This window comes from Mustela nigripes, chromosome 1 (genome assembly GCF_022355385.1).
Source record: "Mustela nigripes isolate SB6536 chromosome 1, MUSNIG.SB6536, whole genome shotgun sequence".
NCBI lineage: Eukaryota > Metazoa > Chordata > Mammalia > Carnivora > Mustelidae > Mustela > Mustela nigripes.
Genome location: NC_081557.1, coordinates 837380 through 854872, shown reverse-complemented (window position 1 = coordinate 854872; position 17493 = coordinate 837380). Strand labels below are relative to the sequence as shown.

Genomic DNA, 17493 nt, shown 5'->3' with positions numbered 1-17493 from the left:
GAGGCCGGGGGAGGCCGGAGCTGCAGCCTCTGAGCCCCGCAGCGGGCGTTCGGGCGCGGGCGCGGGGCGGGAGCGGAGTGCGAGGCCCCGGGTGGCGGCGCCGCCCGTCACGGCCGGGGGACCCTGGGGGTGGAGGGACGCGCGTGCGGCCAGAGACGGCCCGCCCCGACGGCCGGACGGCAGCGCTCACGCATCCGCGCGCGGCGTCCCGCACTCCCAGCACCTGGGGCAGCGGCAGGGCCACGCCGTCGCTTTGCCTCCGAGGTGGGGAACCCCGCGGCCGCCCGCCCTGCTCCGCTGCAGCGGCGCCTCGAGGGGGTTGGGGGCGGGCCCCACCCGGCCACGTGACCGGCGCGAGCCCGCCACTGCGGGCATGCGCACACGGCCAGCTCGGGAGGCCGTTCGCAGGGCCGCGGCCCGTGGGGAGCGACTGCGCAGGCGCCTGCCGGGGCGTGGGTGCGTGCGGCGCCGGAAGGGGCGGGGCGGACTTGGCGCCTGCGCGGTGAGCGGCGCGGGGGCGGGGCCAGCCGTCAGCTGACCGAGGCGGCGGCGGCTTCGCGGGGACCGGCCGTTGGCGTCGCAGGCTCCGGCGCCGAGGGTCGCGGACGGGTCCGCTCCCGGGGCGCGAGGCGGGGGCACCATGGCGACCACCGTCAGCACGCAGCGCGGGCCGGTGAGGGGGCGGGCGGCCGGGCGGGGCGGGCTCCGGAGCGGCCGGGCGGGGCGGCCGGGCGGGGCGGCGGGGCCTGCGCGGCCGAGGAGGCCCGGCTCCCGGCGTGGGTCCCGGCACCGGGCAGGGTCCCGCGGGCCTCCCGAGCGGCCGCCGCAGGTGCGTCTGGGCAGGCCCGAGCCGCAGCGGCCGCCCCTCCCCGGGCCCGCGGGCCCCGCGTCCCGCCGTCGGCCTCGGTTTGCCGGCGCTGGGGGCGGCTCGGTGGCGCGGGGCCGGGGGCCGCCCGCAGCCCGGACGCGCCCGGGGCGTCGGAGGCCGAGTCCGCGGGAGCAGCCGCTCGGGACGCGCCACGGGGCGGGAGGTCGCGGGGCTGCTCGCCCGGTGCTCGCCGGAGGGACGGCCCCGGCGTCGTCGGGAGCCCCGGGCACGCGGCCGCCCGGAGCTCGACGCGGAGCTGCCCCGCTGCCCGCGGGACGGGGCTGGGGCGGGGCCCCGCGGCGCCCCCGGAGGCGGGGCTCGCCCGTCCTGTGTGCGGGGACGCTCCGCTCTGCGGCCGCGCGGAGCCCCAGGCTGGTCCGGTCCGACGTGCGCCGCCGGGGCCGGTGCTGGGGCTCTGCGCGGCCGCGCGGTGCGCGCTGCGGTGCCCTCGGTGACCTGCAGGCGCGCAGTGACGTCAGGGCTGGGCGGGAGCGGCTGGGGGCTCGGGGATGTGGCGTCTGGGGCTGGGGTCGTGAGTGCCGGCGCAGGACCGGGCCGTGGTGCTCAGCCGCTGTCGCGGGCCCTGGTGTTTGGGGCAGCGTGACACAGGGAGCTCGGGGTGTGGTGCCCAGTCAGGGTCTTAGCGTGCAGCGCGGGAGGGAGCCGCGGGCGCAGGGCTGTGCCTCTTTTTTTGTTTTGTTTTTAAGTTTTTATTGATTTGCGAGAGAGGGAGGAGCAGCGAGGGGGAGGGGCAAGCAGACTCTGCGGGTCGTGGAGCCCGATGTGGGGCTCGATCCCTTGACCCTGACCTGCGCTGGAACCGGGAGTCAGACGCTCCACCGGGGGAGCCACCCAGATGCCCAGAGCTGTGGGTCTCGACTCTTGACTTAGACGTGGGGGCGGCCTGTCAGGGCCGTGGTTGAGGTGGGTAAGGTTCTTGGGCGGACGGGGCACCTAACCTGACACTTGGAGGAGGAGCCGGGCCGGCTGTGGGGAGGGGCTGGGGGCCGCCGGGGTGGGGCGGGTGCCTGCGCCAGTGGGGCCAGCAGGCAGCAGCTGGACTGGGCGCTTCAGTTTCACCGGTCCCTCCGGTGTTCGTTTCCGACAGAGCCCCCTGCCCCGCACACAGCCGCGTCAGCGCCCCGCTTCCCCCCCCCGCCCAGCGGTCCTTGTGAGGACTGCGGCAGTTGTTCGAGTCTGGTGGGCCTTGTCCTTCAGCTGGGGTGCCCCGCCTGGACTGGGTGCCGGGTGCTGTGCGGGCAGAGGACCGGGCGCTCGGCCATCCCAGCGGGACCGGGTGGCGGAGCGCCGGGCAGCGCTCAGCGGCTGGGTGGGGGCTGGGCACGCTCTTGCGCGCGTGTGGCTGGGGATGGGGGGCCACGTCCCTGCGCGTGGCACACAGGGCTCCGCTGGGCTCCAGGGTGCCCGAGCCTGGACTCAGGTGCACGCGGGGTGTCCCACTTGCCACAGGAGCAACGGGCAGTGTCCTTGGGGGTGTGACGGGGAGGGAGAGTCTGCCTGGTAGGGGATGGGGTGTCTCCTGCCTCCGTGCACAGGGAAGCCCGAGGGGCTGGGTGAGCTGGGCTGTGGCGGGCCGTGCCGGCTGCTCCCCTCGGTGGGGCTCAGGTGGTTCTTGGGCGTCTGTCTGTTGGGGCGGGTTCCTTCCCTGCGTCGCCGCCGGGCCGTGCCCCGGGCCTGGCCTGTTGGCCTCGCTTTTCCCACGGCCAGCGTTCTCGCGACCACATCTGTTTCTGCCCCGGCCCACTGCATGTCAGAGCGCCGGGCGGGCCCGGCCTTCCTCGTCGGAGCTCGGGAAGTTGGTGGGAGACAGGCTGCTTTACACCTCGGTGGGGCCCGCCGGCTCGTGGGGACGGTGACCGAGGCTCCGTCAGAGGCGGCGAGAGCCTTTCCAGCCTCCCTCACAGACGCGCGGGGCGGCCCCCCGAGTCCAGGCTGACCCCGACCACCCGACCTCCTCCAGAGGTGCTGGCGTGTGAGCGGGTTCAGGCCGAGCGCACCCCCCTCCTCCCCCTCCTGACCCCTTTTCCTCCCTCCCGAGCCGGCCCGCGGGGCGGCCCTCGGCTGACCTGCGACTCCAGGCCCTCATGGGCCTCGCCGACAGCGATTGCTTTTGATAGGTGACGCGGTAGCCGCGTCCTTACGAGCCTGGTAACGTTCGCGTGTGTATGAGTTCAAGTGAGCCGTGAGCGCGCGTAGGACTCGTGGATGTCGGTGGGGACGGCCGGGTCGGCGACGTGGGGCCCGCGCAGGGCGCGTCGGGTGTCTTAGGGCCGTTTGCACGGATTGACCAGAGCGGTGTGAGCGGTCTGCAGAGCCGGCCCCCCCAGTCCCCGTCCGCTGGTCCTGAGACGTCGTGCCGGGAGGTCAGGGCGCGCTCGGCTCCTGCCCGTCCATTCCCAGGACTCGGCTTTCCCTTCAGGCCTGCGCGTGGCAGCGTCTCCTTTGTCGAGCACCGTGGTGGGCCCGTGTCTCCCACACGCGCCCCGGCCGCCGTGGCCCCCTGCTCGCCCTGCCGGCGGCCCGGCCCTCCCCGCCACTGCAGAGCCGAGCTCCTCCGGCCTCGCGGAGCCGGGCGCGGGTGTGCCCAGGGTCAGCGCTGCCGAACCCCGCGCCCCATCTCCCGGGCCCTCTGGAAATGGCCGTCCCCTGTGAGCCCGGTGACCGCAGACGCTCCTTGCTCTGGGACCACTGTCTGCGCTTGGACCTCCTCCCCCAGCTCCTCCTCCTCCTCTCTCCCTGTGTGTCCTCTCCCCGCCGGGAGCCTGGCTTCGGGGGCCCAGCATGACCGTGACTCCGCCTCCTCCAGCCTCCTTCCTGAGCCGCAGGTCGGCCCCGGAAAGGCTCCAGGCATCGCAGACAGAGCGGGGCCCTCCTTCCCGCGGACCCCGCTGAGGTCTCCCCCAGCGTCAGGATGAGCCGTGAGGGAGCCCCGCCTTCTGAGCAGAGTGGGGTTCTCAGCCTGTGCCCTGCCCACACGCCTGTGCTGTCCCCGCGGCCCATCGGCTGTCACCCTGCAGCAGGCGCCCGGCTCTTGCGCCGCCCGGGCCCCCTCCTGCAGGGTGTGGCGAGGATTCTGTCCCAGCCAGGCTGCGGGTCAGAGCCGCGCCCTCATGCAGGCGCTTGGGAGATAGGACCCTGCTGAGCTGTGGCCTTGGTCAGTCTGGTGACACGTGTCCCCTTGCAGGGCCTTCATCGCGACTGGCCCCTGCGATGCCGGGGAGGTTTGGGACTCCTGGCCCACCAGACACCTCCCTGCGGTTGGGGCGCCTCATCTTGGGAGCTGTGACGTTACCGCCTGGCCCTCGGCCCCTCTACAGCTCAGGGCCCGAAGGGCTTCTCTTTGTCTCTGGTGTCCCCTTCTTGGTCCCTTTCAGCTGTGGTTCCAGCGTGAGTGATGTGGACCGAGGAGGCGTTTGTGTTGGGGCATCTCTTCGGACCACGGTGGGGCTTCTGGAGCCCTGAGTGCCGGTGTCCTAGGGGTGATGCTGGCCCCAGAGGGCGGAGCAGGGTCTCGGACGAGCAGAGCCGAGGGACGGCCTCGCAGGGGCTGGCGGCCTGCGCCGGGGCTCCTCCTCCTCGTGGCGTCATCCTGCCTGTTTCCCTGGGTGTCGCGTGGCCGTGGACCTGGTGGGGGACGCGGACACGGGAGCTCTGCCCGGTGCCGCTGTTCCCGTGTTTGTCTCCGCGCCACCGTTCTCCACCCCGTCAGCTTGTCGGGGGCCGAAAGAACGCCCAGCAGGAGACTAGACACTGGTTCCGCGCATGGAGCAAAAGTGAGAAGCTCGTTAAAAACTCTGAGAAAACTTTCCAGGTGTGTTACTGGGAAAGTAACAGTTGAATGAGGTTTTGAATTTGTGATTTTGTTGGTACAGTATTTATATAAGTCGCTGATTTGTGTGTGTGATTTGATACGCTATAATTTATAAATAGACGCATTCAAGGTTGTTCAACAAATGTATACAAAACACTAACAGTTTTTCAGTTTTTTAAAAAGACATTATTTATTTGACAGGCAGAGATCACAAACAGGCAGAGAGGCAGGCAGAGAGAGGGGGAAGCAGGCTCCCACTGAGCAGAGAGCCCGATGTGGGGCTCGATCCCAGGACCCCGAGATCATGACCTGAGCCGAAGGCAGAGGCCTAACCCACTGAGCCCCCCAGACGCCCCTAAGCAGCTTGCCGTGGCCGCGCGTTAACTGGGGACTGTGTGCCGAGCACGCGCGGCTCTGTGGCTCCTCAGCTGACAGACGCCGTCTGCGGACTGTGTGCGTGGGAGAAACGGGGAGCTGCGCCCGGCGGGGACCGTGGTGACATCCCGGCCCAGAGGGCCACCTGCCCCGGCTGGTGCGCGGCTGACGTCGTTTCGGAGTCAGTGTACCGCCTTGTAAGCGTGAGCCGGTGTCCCTCACGTGTCTCTGAGCAGGACTCATGGTCCTCTAGTCTTCGAGGCGGGATGAAGCGCGGGAGCCCGAGTCCCTCACCGTGCGGCGGGACAGTTTGGGGATTAGCCCGGAGCTTCTGCCTGTGCGTAAGGCAGGCGCTCCCGATGACCTTCCCCGCTGGTCTCCGCAGCGGTCGGGCCCGTGTGGGCCCCCGGGCCGGTCCCCGGCGTGTGCTGCGTGGACGGGCTGGTGGCGACGGCAGGTGTGGGCGTCCGCTCACTGGACGGAGCTGGTGGTGGCTCCCGGGGCAGCGGTCCCGCCCGCGTAACCAGGAGCTCCGTGCTCCGGAAGAAGCCGAGTGCCGCTTCCTTCCTCGTCGGCGATGTTGACGTTTTCTCCTGACCTCGCACGCTCGCGGTGCAGAGCGGCTGTGAGAGTGCGGGAGCTCCTGCGTCTCTGCGCCTTGTGGGAGGTCCCCACTGGGGACGTCAGCAGGGCACGACTGATGTCACCAGAGACCGGCTTTGCTGTGCAACCGCTCGCCCTGGGCTTTATTTGGATGTCATGGACCCTCAGTGGCCTGCTCTCTGGGCCCGTCCGGACTTGCCTTTTTCGGGGGACCTGGACTGTCTGAGGACTGCTGGTCAGGGACGCTGTAGCCTGTCCCTCAGGCAGGAAGAAGCCCCCAGGGCAGGGGGTCCTCCTCGCGGCTTTTCCGGAAGCTGGCGTCCCCTATCTTGTCCGTGCCGGCCTTGGCGGGGCGCTCAACGTCTGCCCCTCCCCGTGGTTTGTTTGCACTGTTCATTTATGTCGTGAGAACCCTCATTTCATGGTTATGCTTTCAAAGTTGAAAAGTGGTTGAGGAAGAGCAGTAGATGTTTGATCTTTTTTTTGTTTTTCTTTTGAGGTTGACTTACCTGAAAGTCAGCGAGCAGACCGGAGCGCAGTGGGCCGGGCACAGGGACGGAGGGAGAATCCCAAGCAGATTCCACACTCAGCAAGGAGCCCATCGTGGGGCTCGATCCCAGGACCCTGAGATCAGGACCTGAGGCGAAATCAGGAGTCCGAGGCTCAGCCGGCTGCACCCCCGGGCGCCCCGATCTCTGGCCTGTGGTGTGGTTTTAGCCGCCCCTTCTAGGGCGCGTTCTCCTTGAAGAAAACCCAGATGAGTGCCGCAGAGGGGCGCGGTTCTGCAAGCCCCAGTCTGGGGGCGGGAGGTCGGGAAGTAGCAGTAGATCCCGGGCCTGTCATCGCTGTCGCTGCCGACACCTGCGTGGCCGTCCCTGCTGTGCCCCCGAGGGCACGGCGTGTCCCCACAGGACCCCCCGAGCTGCATTGTGTGGTGCGCAGGGAGCGGTCATCTGTCAGAATAACGGAGAATTCGGTCTGTGTGCACTGATGTTTTGCGTTTGGTTAGCCCGAGTCCGTGTGCGCCAGGTCGCCCTCACGGGAGTGGGCAGAGCTCCCCGCGGCCGCTGCGGGCGGAGGCTGGGAGGCCCGCGGCCGGTTGGCAAGGCGGCACCGGCCCTGTGGCCTCTGGGAAGAGCTCTGGCTGGGAGTGTGGTTCGCACGTACGCGCATTTACCCAGCGTGACCGTGGGCGTCAGTCGGAGAGCCGCCAGGGCGGCCGCAGCGTCTCAGCCGTGCGGGAGGGCACGCTGCCTCCTTTCCAGGGCGAGCTCTGGGCTCTGCTGGGGAGCCGAGCGGCACGCTGCGGGAAGGGCACCTGCGAGCCCCTTGGGAGCCGTCCTCACCTGGCAACCCGGGGCCTCCCGGGCCCTCCCGGGCCCCACTGCTTTCCCCTTGTGTCTGGACCGAGTACATGAGCCCCCGGGGCTACCCACTCCCGACGCAGAGACTGTGCGAGGGGCCCTCCTCCCCGGGCGCCTGAGACGGCCCCGCGCGGGCTGCGGCCAGAAGGGGGGCTTGCTTCGCAGAGAGAAGCCTTTGGAGCACCAGGCTGCCGGGTGCTGAGCTGGGGGCCGTGGGGAACCCGAGACGGGCGTCTGGGAGTGGCTTTCCTTCAGGTTCAACACGAGGCCCGTGATGGGGACACGAAGGAAGGGTCTAGACCTTTCTGGGGACGTTTGACGGGAAGCAGCAGAGAAATGCTTTCCCGTTGGTGCTTGTGACCTCAGTGGGTGCGGAACCTTCTGGGATCCTGCCCGACCGTGTCACCTGGGACCTCAGCAACACAGGCCTTAGGGGTTTGGTGCGTGCACGTGCGGTCCCTAGTGGCCACCGTCAGTAATGCAGTTCGCCTTTCCTGGAAATAACACTCCTTCCAGGCTCCCCTGAATCCTGGCGACGTCCCCATGGGGCGGCCGAGGAGGACCCGGGCCCCCTGCACTGTGGTCTGCTGCCCCCTCCCACGGGGCTCTGTGCCCAGCAGCTGCGCCCACTGTGTCCCCCTGGGCCGTCTGTCCTTCTGCCCCGAGTCTCCAGACCCTGAGCCTGTCCTGCCTGGGAAGAGTGACATGCAGGCCGCCATGCATCGAACACCCCGCGGGGCCTTGCTCTGCTCTTCTCTGCAGGGGAGGCCCCGTCCACGGCGGCCACCACGTGTGGCAGCCGGCTCCTGCGGTAGCCGCTGCCTCTTCCTGGACGATGGCTCCTGGGAACCCGTGGGGCCTCCGCACAGTCCACCGTCTGGCGCTTCCCCGGCCCCTCCTCTCCGAGGCAAGGCAGCCTCGTGGACAAAGGGATCAGCAGGAGGCAAAAAGGGGAGGTGTTGGGGCTTTGTGGGGTCTTTTGGGCCATTGCTGGTTTGAGCTGTGGAATTCCATACAGCTAGAATCCAGGCTTCTGGTTCCGTCTCCCCGCTGCTGTCAGCCGGCACCTCGCAGCCCGTCCCAGTGGCTGCAGAGCAAGCTGACGGCGGACACGTGGGTTAGCGTGTGTGACCCCGACCATGGCCCCCGCAGAGGCCCGGTGTGCATCTCCGGCCACTGAGAGAGGGCTCCTTGCCAGAGGGCAGGGGGCTGGTTCAAGGTGCTCGGGCTGGAGACCCCGTGGGCCCCCGGCCCTGGCGATGATGTGGCTGGGCTCCCGCCCCACTGACGGTGTGCTCTCCCCGAAGGTGTACGTCGGCGAGCTGCCGCAGGACTTCCTCCGCATCACGCCCACGGCCGCGCAGCAGCAGGTGCAACTGGACGCGCAGGCGGCCCAGCAGCTGCAGTACGGAGGGGCGGCGGGCACGGTGGGCCGTCTCAGCATCACCGTGGTGCAGGTGCGTGCCGGGGCTCCCCAGGGCGGCGGGGGGCGGGAAGGGGGGCGGCGGGACCTCACTTTCCGTGGGGACGGGTGGCTTTTCTGCTCCGTTCTTCTGGAAGCGTATCTGATGAAAGATGCGGCTGAGTCCCCGGGCTTCTACCAGCAGTAGCGGGGTCACCAGGGAGGGGTGCGGGTGGGCGCGTGCCGCGTGCCGGCCGTGCTCCTGCCACTCGTGCCTTTCCCGCCCCCCACGGCTGCTGGCAAGGAGGGGGCACGGACCCTCAGGAGAGCCAAAGGCATGGTCAGGGCCTAAAGTGGTTTTGGCGTCTGTGGCCTTCTGTGGAAACCAGGGAGAAAGGGGAGTCACTGGGAGGCAGGCAGAGTCACAGTCAGGGCTCGCGAATACCGTGGGTCTTATGGGAACTGTCTCCCAGACACCTGGCCACACTCTCGGGGTGACGGGGTCACCGCAGATCCTCAGGTGTTTTTGAAAGTTCCCTCTCGTGCACCTGCACGAGCAGCAGGTCTGCGCCCTGCTCACTGTACCCCCAGCCCCGTGTAGCTGCTGGGCCTCTCAGCATGGCCCGTGGCGTCCCACTTCCTCTGTGATTAGTCTTTCTCCCCTGTCCGCGGGGGCCCCACGGTGCTCCTGGGCCACCCCAGTGCCTGCGTTCTGGTGGTTCCTGTCCATGGAACGCCCCGCCTCTCCCCTCCCTCTCCCCGCGCCCGGCCTCCACCCCGCTGTAGCTGGAAGCGTCCATGGCACAGCCTACGGGGCCTCCATGGGTGCCCAGCGGGTGTGTCGTCGGCCGCCCGCGCACGGGGCGTGGATGCTGTGCAGCTCAGCACAGGGTCGGTCTGGTTTGGGCTCGTTGGGGTTTGAGCTGACGTCCCTGTGACGGCCACCGGCTCGGAGCCAGCACGTTCCCCCGCGGGTCTTCGCCCGCATCCCACTGGGCTGTGTTCTCGTCACTGAGGTTTGAGAGGCTCCTCTGTCCTGGGCATGGCGCTCCGTCCCACGTGTGTCTGCTCGTGCCCCTCTCGGCAGACACGTCCGGGCCTGAAGGGTCAGTGCTGGTGGGCGGCGGCCGCTGTGCTCCTCTCCCGGGCCGCGGTGGCGCTGGAGCGGTGACATCCGCTCGGAAGGCTGTTTGCGGACAGAGACCCAGGCAGCCAAAGCCGTCGCTCGTCAGTGCCCGCACTTTCTTCCTGCAAAGGCAGCCTGTCCAGCTGAAGGTCAGGCTCCTCGGGGTTCATAGCCCCCGGCACTGGACAGAGCTGAATGGGGAGCCTGGCGACGGCTGGCCCGTGGCCTGAGGTTGCAGCCCCGCTGCTCCAGGCTGGCCCTTGGCTTGGGGCCCACGACAGCCTGCCTGTCACCCTGCCCTGCAGCCTCTTCTGCGGGGCCGTTGGAGAAGGAGCTGCCCTGTGTGGCGCCATAGCTCCCTTGACCTGAGCAGGGACTGGACACCCAGAGCCCAGGAACACAGTGGCGGCCGTATCCTGGTTCCCCGGGGAACTCGGAGTGGGTGGACAGCGTGGGTGAGCACGTGTCCTCCACTCCGACGCCGGCCGCCCCTTCAGTGACTTGCTGTGTTTCAGGCCAAGCTGGCGAAGAATTACGGCATGACCCGCATGGACCCGTACTGCCGCCTGCGCCTGGGCTACGCTGTGTACGAGACACCCACCGCCCACAACGGCGCCAAGAACCCCCGCTGGAATAAGGTTATCCAGTGCACGGTGCCCCCGGGTGTGGACTCCTTCTACCTAGAGATCTTCGACGAGGTGAGAGGGCCGGCTGCCCGTCGCAGGCCCAGGGGTGTGGGCCGCCCGGGAGCTGCAGGCCCGTCATTGCTTTGTGATGGGCGTCCTGGTGTCCCCAGCAGCAGCGCACAGTCCATGGCCCCATACGGGTCTGTTGACCAGTTGCCTGCAGAAACGGCGTCCCGGGGCTGGGGACCCGGCACTCTGAGGAGACAGAGTGTTGGCCGCACCCCCTTCCGTAAGCCCCAGACACGTCTCCAAGGCAAAGGCATAAAGTGGCTTAGACCCCGCGCCAGGTGGAACTGGGTTCTTGTGCCGTGTGCTAGCCCCCAGGCGTCCCTGGGAGGGTCAGAGGGGTGCCGTGGGGCTCGTCCTGAGCCTGGTCCTCTGGGCATGTGCCTGGGGCCGCCCAGCCCGCTGTGGCCGGCCAGGGAGCCCCAGGGACTTGGTTGGCAGGGGGAGAGGTCGGAGGGCTGGGGGTTGGGCAGCAGGGCCCAGTATGGTGCCCTCTGCTCTCTTTTGCCTTCTAGGCTCCTTTCTTCTAGTTCTCCCCCTTTCTCACACGGGGATAGGAGGGAGGGCCTGCGTGTTCGCAGGGAGAGGCCTTCTCTCCTCTGTCTGTGCCCACTAGGCTTTGGACCTGCAGGGGATCCCGAGGGGCGGGCAGAGGCCAGACTGCACCTGTCCAGATGCTGACGGAGGCCCTCCTGGCTTCGTGGGGCTGGGGCTGGGGGTCCTGTGTGTGTTGCGGGGAGGACCAGGCCTTGGGGTGGGGTTGGGGGGTGACTTTTGGAGGAGGTGGGCCCCCAGCCGCAGGGTGGGGGGTGGGGCTGTGGGTGGGGCTCGGGCTGTGGGGGCGCCTGGGGAGTGGGCGGCAGCAGCACCTGCGCCCCCCATCTCCCTCAGCGGGCCTTCTCCATGGACGACCGCATTGCCTGGACGCACGTCACCATTCCCGAGTCCCTGAAGCAGGGCAAGGTGGAGGACGAGTGGTACAGCCTGAGCGGCCGGCAGGGGGACGACAAGGAGGGCATGATCAACCTGGTCATGTCGTACGCGGTGAGCGCAGGGCGGGGGGCGGGCGGAGGGGCAGCTTCGGCTCAGGGGGCCGTTTGCTCCCGAGGGACTGGGACCGTGGTGCATTCTGGTGGGGGGAGCAGCATGGTGTGGCGGCCTGTTCCTCGGGGTATGGCCTCCCCCATGGCCGGAGAGGGCCTGCCGTGTGGACCGGGGTCGGGGTGGAGAGGGTCTCAGGACCACATGGGGTTTGAGGGAACAGCTGCTCGCCCTCTGGTCCTCGGGTCCCCTGGCTCGTGCCGGATCCGGTCTGCAGCCCACTGCTCTCGGGGAGCGTGGGGGTCTGGGACTTTGTGTCCCCGAGGCGGTGGTGGTGTCCCTGCTATCGTACATCGGCCTGCACGAGGGCCCCTGCAGGTGTCCGAGCCCAGCAGCTCTTGGTTCCTCCTCTTTACTCCCGGGCCGTTTGAAAGCAGGTAGTAGCATTCGTGTCATTTTACTCTTAGACGTTTCATGACACGACTGACGTTTTCATGTGAACGCACAGCCCCGACTGCGTTCACTGAGGGCTGGCGTGCTCGAGGCAGTCGGGAAGCGTTACCCCTGTGGGGCCTGAAAGTACTTGTTGCTTCCGGGGACCACGTTCCCTTCTGGTGTGTCCGTCGGCCACAACTCTGGGACAGCCCCGTAGCCAAGGCACTCGCCCTGGCCTGCCACCAAGGTGTGCCCGTTTCCCTGTGTGCTGGGTTCTCCTGTGACCCCGTGATCGTCTTCCGTGTGTTTCAGTCGCTGCCGGCCACCGTGATGATGCCGCCTCAGCCCGTGGTCCTGATGCCCACCGTGTACCAGCAGGGCGTCGGCTACGTGCCCATCACAGGTGTGTGCCCTTCCCCTCCCCAGGGCGGTCCTCGGTCCTCGGGGACTCGCAGCACAGTGCGCAGGCTAAGTCCATTCTTCGTCACAGGATCCTTCCGAGTGCGAGGGTTTGGTTTTAGGCATGAGTAATTTTTTACATTTCTAGGATACAGAATATTTTACCCCCAAACTGTTGGCAAGTTGAACTTTTATGGAAGTTTAGAAACGTAGTCTCTGAACGCGTTAGCACAGTTACCGTCACGAGAGATCCTGCCCTGTGAGGTGAAGTGAGCGGGTGCCCTAACGTCCCCGCTCTGTCGTGCGCGTCCGTCTCTGTAGAGTAGCAGCTCGTGACGGCAGTGGGGTTGCTTTCGTGTCTTTCAATTTCCAAATGTTACCGTCGGCCTCAGTTTACTTCTGTTCCAGCCACGATGGTGACTGGGCTCGACCAGCTCCCGCCGCGAGCAGCCAGGAAACGGGCAGAACGGCCGAGCTGAGCTGTGTGCGGGCGTCCGAGGGCAGGCTCTGCGGGACCGTGAGCGCCGAGGGCAGGGAGACAGAGGAGCCCGGGTCTCTGCGGTCTCTGCCCGAGGCGGTGTGGCGGCCCTCGCTGTGCCAGAGGGGCCGGGCTGGAGCGGCACACTGCGGGGCACGGGGGCTGTGCCACCCAGGGCTGGGGTGGTGTGGGGTGCCCTGCCGTTTCCACTGAGCCAGACGAGAGAGGTCTCGTCGTTGTGCACTTGTGGCCAGTGCAGGACCAGCGTGTCACCCGGAGCCTAGACGTGCCGCACAAGGAAGTGGGCGAGGAGGCTGCCTCTGCGTCCAAGGAGCCCGCACGGGTTTGGGACTCGGACGGGAGAGCCGTGGACTCCGATCTCCACGCGGACCATCCCACAGACACGGGGGAAGGGTCAGCCCTGGTCCTGACAGAGCCAGCCAGTAAGACGTGGCCTTGGTGGCCCAGGAGTTCCGGAGCAGCCTGGCAGGTTCACAGAAGGGAAGGATGTCGCGCTGAGCGGGCGACGGGAGTCTCGGCAGGGACGCGGCAGCTCAGGAAGCCAAGCGCACGTGGTCGGCTTCGGAAGCCCCGAGTGGGAGAGCACTCGCTCACCTGTGAGCTGGCCTGTGACCTCTGCGAGGTCAGCGGAGGACCTTCCTGGGGCTCTCCCTGCCCCTTCCCTGGAGCAGTTGCAGGGTCTGGAGGAGATTGGGGTTGCACTGCCCACCCTTGGCGATTTGAGGAGGAACAGGCGCCCGATGGGCCAAGGGGCGCATGTCCTGGGCGTCTTAAAACAGCAGGAAGGTCTGCCCTCCCTTCTGGACGCCAAGTCCAGAATGAGGATGTGGGCGGGCAGTAGGCCCTAGAGGCACAGGAGGGACGGCCGGACCCTCCCAGACCCGCGGCCCCCACCGTCACGAGGGCCCCTCCTGGGGGCCTGTGCCTGTGCCCCAGGCATCCCTTTCATCAGGACACGGTCCCAGACGGCCTGGCTCTCCCCCAGTTTCCAGGTGGGGTGTCGCCAGACGTCTTTTAGGGGCACCGCAGCCACAGTGTCCCTGCTCTGGGACCCCCGTGGGTAGCCAGCAGTCCACTCTGTCAGGACACGCATTTTTTGGTTCCTTAGCTTGCTCCGTAAATGCCTTTAGAGTTTGTCCTAAAACATTTATTCTGGAAAAGGCGAGTTCTGCGTAAATGGGAACTTGGAAGTTCTCTTCAGTGCACACTTGTAAGCTGTGGGACGGTCAGCTGCTCACAGGAGGTCACCAGGGAGAGGAAGGAGCTTTTTGCCTGGACCCCAAGGCCAAGCCGCCCACCGGCTCCAGCGCGTTTCCTACAAATAGGGACTCGCGCTCACCGCCGTGTTTTCGTGACGCTTGTGCTGCAGAGTGACCTCCGTTGTGAATAATTTATATCCCACGTCCCCAACCTTGTTGAGATGTGTGCGTGTGCACGTGTGTTGTATGTGTGTGCGTCTGTGGAAGGGGGCTGCTTGCAGGTGCTGCCCCCCAGCAGGGGGAGGTCCCACAGTGGACTTAACCCTGGGCTGGGGGCGAGAGCTCTTGCCAAGTGTGCAGCGGGATCTGTGCGCCGAGCAGTGCGTGGGCAGCACGGAGGCCATGGAGCCGGTGTGTGGTGTGTGGCGGTCAGCTGTGCCCACTGGACAGTGGCTGGGAAGCCTTCGGGCTGCTCTTCTGCCCCGTGGTTCCGCCCACCCTGCAGACCGCGGACTGGAGAGTTGGGCTCTTGGCGTCTCACCACCGTGGCCCATGAGAGATGCTCTGGGTGTGCGCCTCGCTCTCGGAGATCCCGTGCTGGTCGGCGTCGGAGGGACCCACCGGCTGCGCAGCCTGGCCCACCGTCACCAGCCCACAGGGGACAGTTCAGGCCTCCTGCGTGCTGTGCCTTCTCTGACAGAACTGCGTTGTGGCCTCTGGTCAGCGAACGTTGGCCTCTGTGGCGTCGTCGGGAGTGTGAAGGGACCACAGCGCGAGCAGCTGCGCGGGCTCTGCGTGCCGCTGTCGGGGAGGACGCTGCAGGCCCGGACCTGTGCCTGGGGCCGCGGCGGGGGGCCCGTGTCTCTGCTTCCAGGGCCGGCACTCGGCGTGGACGCTGGTGCCGCCATGGGTTCCCTAAACCACGTCTTGTGCTTGCAGGTGTGCCCGCAGTGTGCAGCCCCGGCGTGGTGCCTGTGGCCCTGCCCCCAGCGGCCGTGAGTGCCCCGGCCCGCTGCAGCGAGGAGGACCTGAGGGCCATCCAGGACATGTTCCCCAACATGGACCGGGAGGTGATCCGCTCCGTGCTGGAAGCCCAGAGAGGGGACAGGGACGCAGCCATCAACTCCCTGCTCCAGATGGGCGAGGAGTCCTAGAGCCTCGCCCCCCCACCCCGTCGTGCCGGCCCAGCCCCTCCCCCACTCCTGTGAAGGAGCCCCGGGTAGTCCCAGTCCTCCCCCTCCTGTGGGACGCGTGTGGGCGGTTGGTCCCCGGCCGGCCGCCGAGCCCAGCGGCACTCAGGCGTGGGTGGCTCTCCTCCTGGCCTCGCTGGGAGCAGAGCGGCCACGGGGGGCTTGTCCTCTGTACGCACGCTCGCCCTCCCGCCGCTTGGGGACGAGTGTCTTCAAGTGCTGCGTGCTGCTCCTCGCACGCTGTCGCAAGCAGGCTCTGCGAGCCGCCGCCTCTGCCCGCGCTGTAGAACGCTGGCCGCCCCCCGGCTGGCTCGTGGCATGCTGCTCCTCTCCTTAGCCGGGCTAGACCTGTTCCTTCAGGCTCGTAGAACACGCACAGCTGATTTGGGGTTATTTTCACAACTTGCCTGTCTTCCCGTGGATGTTCCTTGTGTGTGGTTCTGGGCTGCTCCCCCGTGTCCTGGGCGGGCGGGCTCCTGTCTTGCCGGTCCCGCAGCAGGGTCGGCGCGGATGCAGAACGCACGGGGTCCGCGATGCGCCGAGCCCGGCCCCGCCCGCAGGCTCTGGAGCAGGGCTGTCCGGGCCTGGGGACCCCGTGAGGCCTTTTCCTGCTGTGTGTCCTGCCGGCTCCGTGGGGTGGGCCTCTGAGAGGCCGCCGCTCCCCTCTGACCGACTCTTGGAACAGAACCTGAAAACGGGGGTAAAAGTGGCCGTTCCAGTAGTTTGTATTTGTTTATTAAAGGGTGTTCAGGAGCCATTGGCTCACTACTGACGTTGGTTTAAGTGGCCGCTGTAGCAGTCCCGTGAATTCCCTCCGGTGCAAGGAGCGGCCGCCCGGTGAACGTCCGAGTCCTCTCGGAGGCAGGAGGGGCGTGTGCCGTGCTGTGCGCTGCGTGGCGGCCGTGGCCCCTGGCCTGGGACGGGTAGGGCCCCTCGTGGAAATCAGCAGCATGAGCCGCTTCTCGGTGCGGCCCGTAGCCCACACGCGGCACGCTTGCCTTCGAAGATGGAGTCTCCGCCGTGGGCGCGATGGGCTCCGATGGCGCGGACCTGCGAGGGCTCGGCATGGGGGTGAACCCCCGTTCCGCCTCCCCCCTGCACAGGGGCATTTCCTATTAGCTGGAGGATGTTGCTGCTGCCGGCAGGCGCGGGACAATCAGGGATCCGCACGCGAAAGGCTGAAGGCGTGCGTGCCGGCTGCCCGATGACCACACTGGCCAGGCTTCTCGGTGAAGACTGCTGCCGGGGATGGGCGCCGGCCGCTGGCTCGGACACGGGAGCCCTGCTTTCTCGTGGAGCGCCAGTTCCCGGTTCGGACAGCTTGGGGGCCACACAGCACATTTCTACCCAAAAGCACCAGGCAGGCATGCAGCGCACTCCTGTGGGGCCGACCTCCACAGAGGCGCAGCTCGGGACCCCGTGTCCAGGAGGCCCCGCGGACGCTTTCCACCTCTCCATTGCCGGGCCGTCAGGGCGCGTCGGGGTGCGTCGGGGATGTGCTCCTTGTGAGGACGCCCGCGGAACGCAGCAAGCAGTCGCGGTGGGACTCGAGGGGCCTCGGTTGGCGGGAGAGAGACCCTACACCTGTCACTTGTGCTCCCCTTCCTCGCGAGCACTGACGTCAGAGCCCACGCCCTGCGAGGCCTTCCCTGGTTGTGTCAGGCCCTTTTTCCCTTCTTCACGCCCTGCTGTCCTGCCTGCGGGTCGTGGCCTGTGGCTGCTCTGTGGGCAGGAGGGGGACCCGTGGCAGTTCCTCTGAAGCAGGCCTGGGACAGGCCGATGATGCCGCAGCGTGGCCACCACGGACTCCCACGAGCCAGCGTGGCTGCTGGTGCCGGGCCGCTGTGCCTTGTGGCCCCGTGCACGTCAGGCGGAGACCCCAGGGGCCTTCGTGAGCTGGCCGGTGGCCTTTCCACCAGAGGCAGCCCCGCCGCACTATCAGCCAGGACGGAACGTGGGTGTGTGCCGGGACTCCTCCTGCCTCCCTGTCCCCCTTCCGGAGGCTCCCCTCCCTGTAGCGGCGCCCTCTGGCCACAGCCCTGCACGCCGGTGGGAACAATTCTCAGAGCTCTGTGTTTCCAATGCTTCTGTCGGGTCCAGTGTCCGGATTGATCTTGAATTGTAAAGTATATTTTTGCTTTTTGGCCTTCTAATTTAATACATGATATCTATAAAAGTAGAGAATTAAACTTCTCCAACGAATCTTTACCGTTTCTGTTCCCGAGTGGTTTTTAACTTCGCTCAGAACGCACTCGCTAGCAGAGCCCGCACGGGTGCGCGAGGCAGGGTGCGATCTACCGCTTGGATTCGGAGGGAACCCAAAGCGTTGATACTAAGCATGAGTTTCATTTCTCGACTAAAATGACAGAGACAGGCTCCTGGGTGGCCCAGTCGGCTGAGTGTCTGCCTTCAGCTCAGGTCATGATCCCGGGGTCCTGGGATCGAGCCCCACATGGGGCCCCCTGCTC

At 67.4% G+C, this 17493-nt stretch overlaps 1 protein-coding gene across 2 annotated transcripts; it reads left to right on the top strand.

Moving 5' to 3' along the window:
* Positions 1 to 519: 519 nt before the first annotated feature.
* On the top strand, positions 520 to 17233 carry TOLLIP (toll interacting protein). 2 transcript variants are annotated; one of them, XM_059398262.1, is made up of 6 exons: positions 539 to 673; positions 8350 to 8499; positions 10086 to 10268; positions 11154 to 11306; positions 12051 to 12141; positions 14775 to 17233. In XM_059398262.1, exons 1-6 carry the CDS (start codon positions 641 to 643, stop codon positions 14987 to 14989), a joined length of 825 nt encoding a protein of 274 aa, XP_059254245.1. In that variant the 5' UTR covers positions 539 to 640; the 3' UTR covers positions 14990 to 17233. The 2 variants fall into 2 exon arrangements, with proteins under 2 accessions (XP_059254255.1, XP_059254245.1); XM_059398272.1 differs by lacking the exons at positions 10086 to 10268; positions 11154 to 11306; positions 12051 to 12141 and having other exon boundaries at positions 520 to 673; positions 14775 to 14921.
* Positions 17234 to 17493: the final 260 nt, after the last annotated feature.

What these genes read in the sequence shown, in the direction of transcription:
- TOLLIP (XM_059398262.1), top strand. Translation starts at nt 641, where the DNA reads ATGGCGACCACCGTCAGCACGCAGCGCGGGCCG. An exon ending in TCAGCACGCAGCGCGGGCCG is followed by an intron (nt 674 to 8,349) that starts GTGAGGGGGCGG and finishes CTCTCCCCGAAG; the next exon opens with GTGTACGTCGGCGAGCTGCC. An exon ending in ACCTGGTCATGTCGTACGCG is followed by an intron (nt 11,307 to 12,050) that starts GTGAGCGCAGGG and finishes CGTGTGTTTCAG; the next exon opens with TCGCTGCCGGCCACCGTGAT.